The 860-nt window shown below is 64.1% G+C and overlaps 1 protein-coding gene across 1 annotated transcript in view; it reads left to right on the top strand.

Moving 5' to 3' along the window:
* The first annotated feature begins 404 nt into the window (after nt 1-404).
* The window catches only part of FBXW8 (F-box and WD repeat domain containing 8), a 52,896-nt gene continuing 52,440 nt past the window's right edge, over nt 405-860 (top strand). Inside the window, exon 1 of the mRNA XM_010575563.1 lies at nt 405-643. Within this exon, the coding sequence (XP_010573865.1) occupies nt 405-643 (239 nt within the window). The remainder of the gene's footprint in view (nt 644-860) is intronic.

Below are 860 nucleotides of genomic sequence, written 5' to 3'. Positions count from 1 at the left end.
ACACTCTGCGAAGCAGAAAAAGCAGCAAGGGGCCGCTGAGGATGCCGAATGGCAGCAGCTGGAGGCGGACGCGAGGGTGGAGGTACATTGGCACATGCCACTGCTGACAGCAAGGGCCGCGCGTTTTAGCATGTCCACCGTCGCCCAGCAACAACCAGCTGTTTGACTGACACGGACAAGTATCACTTACCTGTTTTATTCCCCCAAGCGCTCCACAGAAGTTGCGCTGAAGACTCAAATACTCGCGGCCTTTCCACTCCTCCGGGCAGCTGGACCAGCTGAAGCAATAGGAGCCGTGTTTCAGCGGTTGGGTCTAGCCGTTGTTTGAGACGCAGCCCTTCAGCCACAAGTTGGGTTGATAGCGGAGAGGTGCGGAGCAAACGTCGTCTTCTCCCCAAAGCGCCATGGAAGTGGCAGCTCTTGGGCTTGCGGCGGCTGCAGAAGGAGGTGGGCGTGATTGGGGGCTCGCCGAGCAGCGCGGCGCATCTTCCGAAGGGGGTGTAATGGACACGGCGTGGGGCAGGGCCACCCCTGTCCCACAAGCTCTGGTTCAGACTTGGCCAACGAAACGGGTAGAAGAAACGATCCGACCAGGGCCCATCACCCCGTGGCAGAGCAATGCCCCTCTGCGCCTCCTCCATGGGTGACGAACCGCTTGGCGGCCTCACTTCGGCTTTTCAGGCAGCGGCTTCTCCCCCGTGGGGCCACACGGGCCGGTCACGGCTGGGAGGCAGCTGGGGGCTTCCCAGCCGGGCCCCGGCCCCGGGGCGCCGGCACGGGACCCTGCCCTCACCCCGGCCCTCGCTCGGCCACCAGCGGCTTTCCAAGGCCGGGCCGTGGATCCCTAAGCCTCCATCCCG

The sequence above is a fragment of the Haliaeetus leucocephalus genome, unplaced genomic scaffold (assembly GCF_000737465.1).
Source record: "Haliaeetus leucocephalus isolate CR32 unplaced genomic scaffold, Haliaeetus_leucocephalus-4.0 Scaffold13, whole genome shotgun sequence".
In the NCBI taxonomy this organism is placed as follows: Eukaryota; Metazoa; Chordata; class Aves; order Accipitriformes; family Accipitridae; genus Haliaeetus; species Haliaeetus leucocephalus.
The sequence above is the reverse complement of the archived record's forward strand: the minus strand, read 5'-3'. Positions and strand labels throughout refer to the sequence as shown.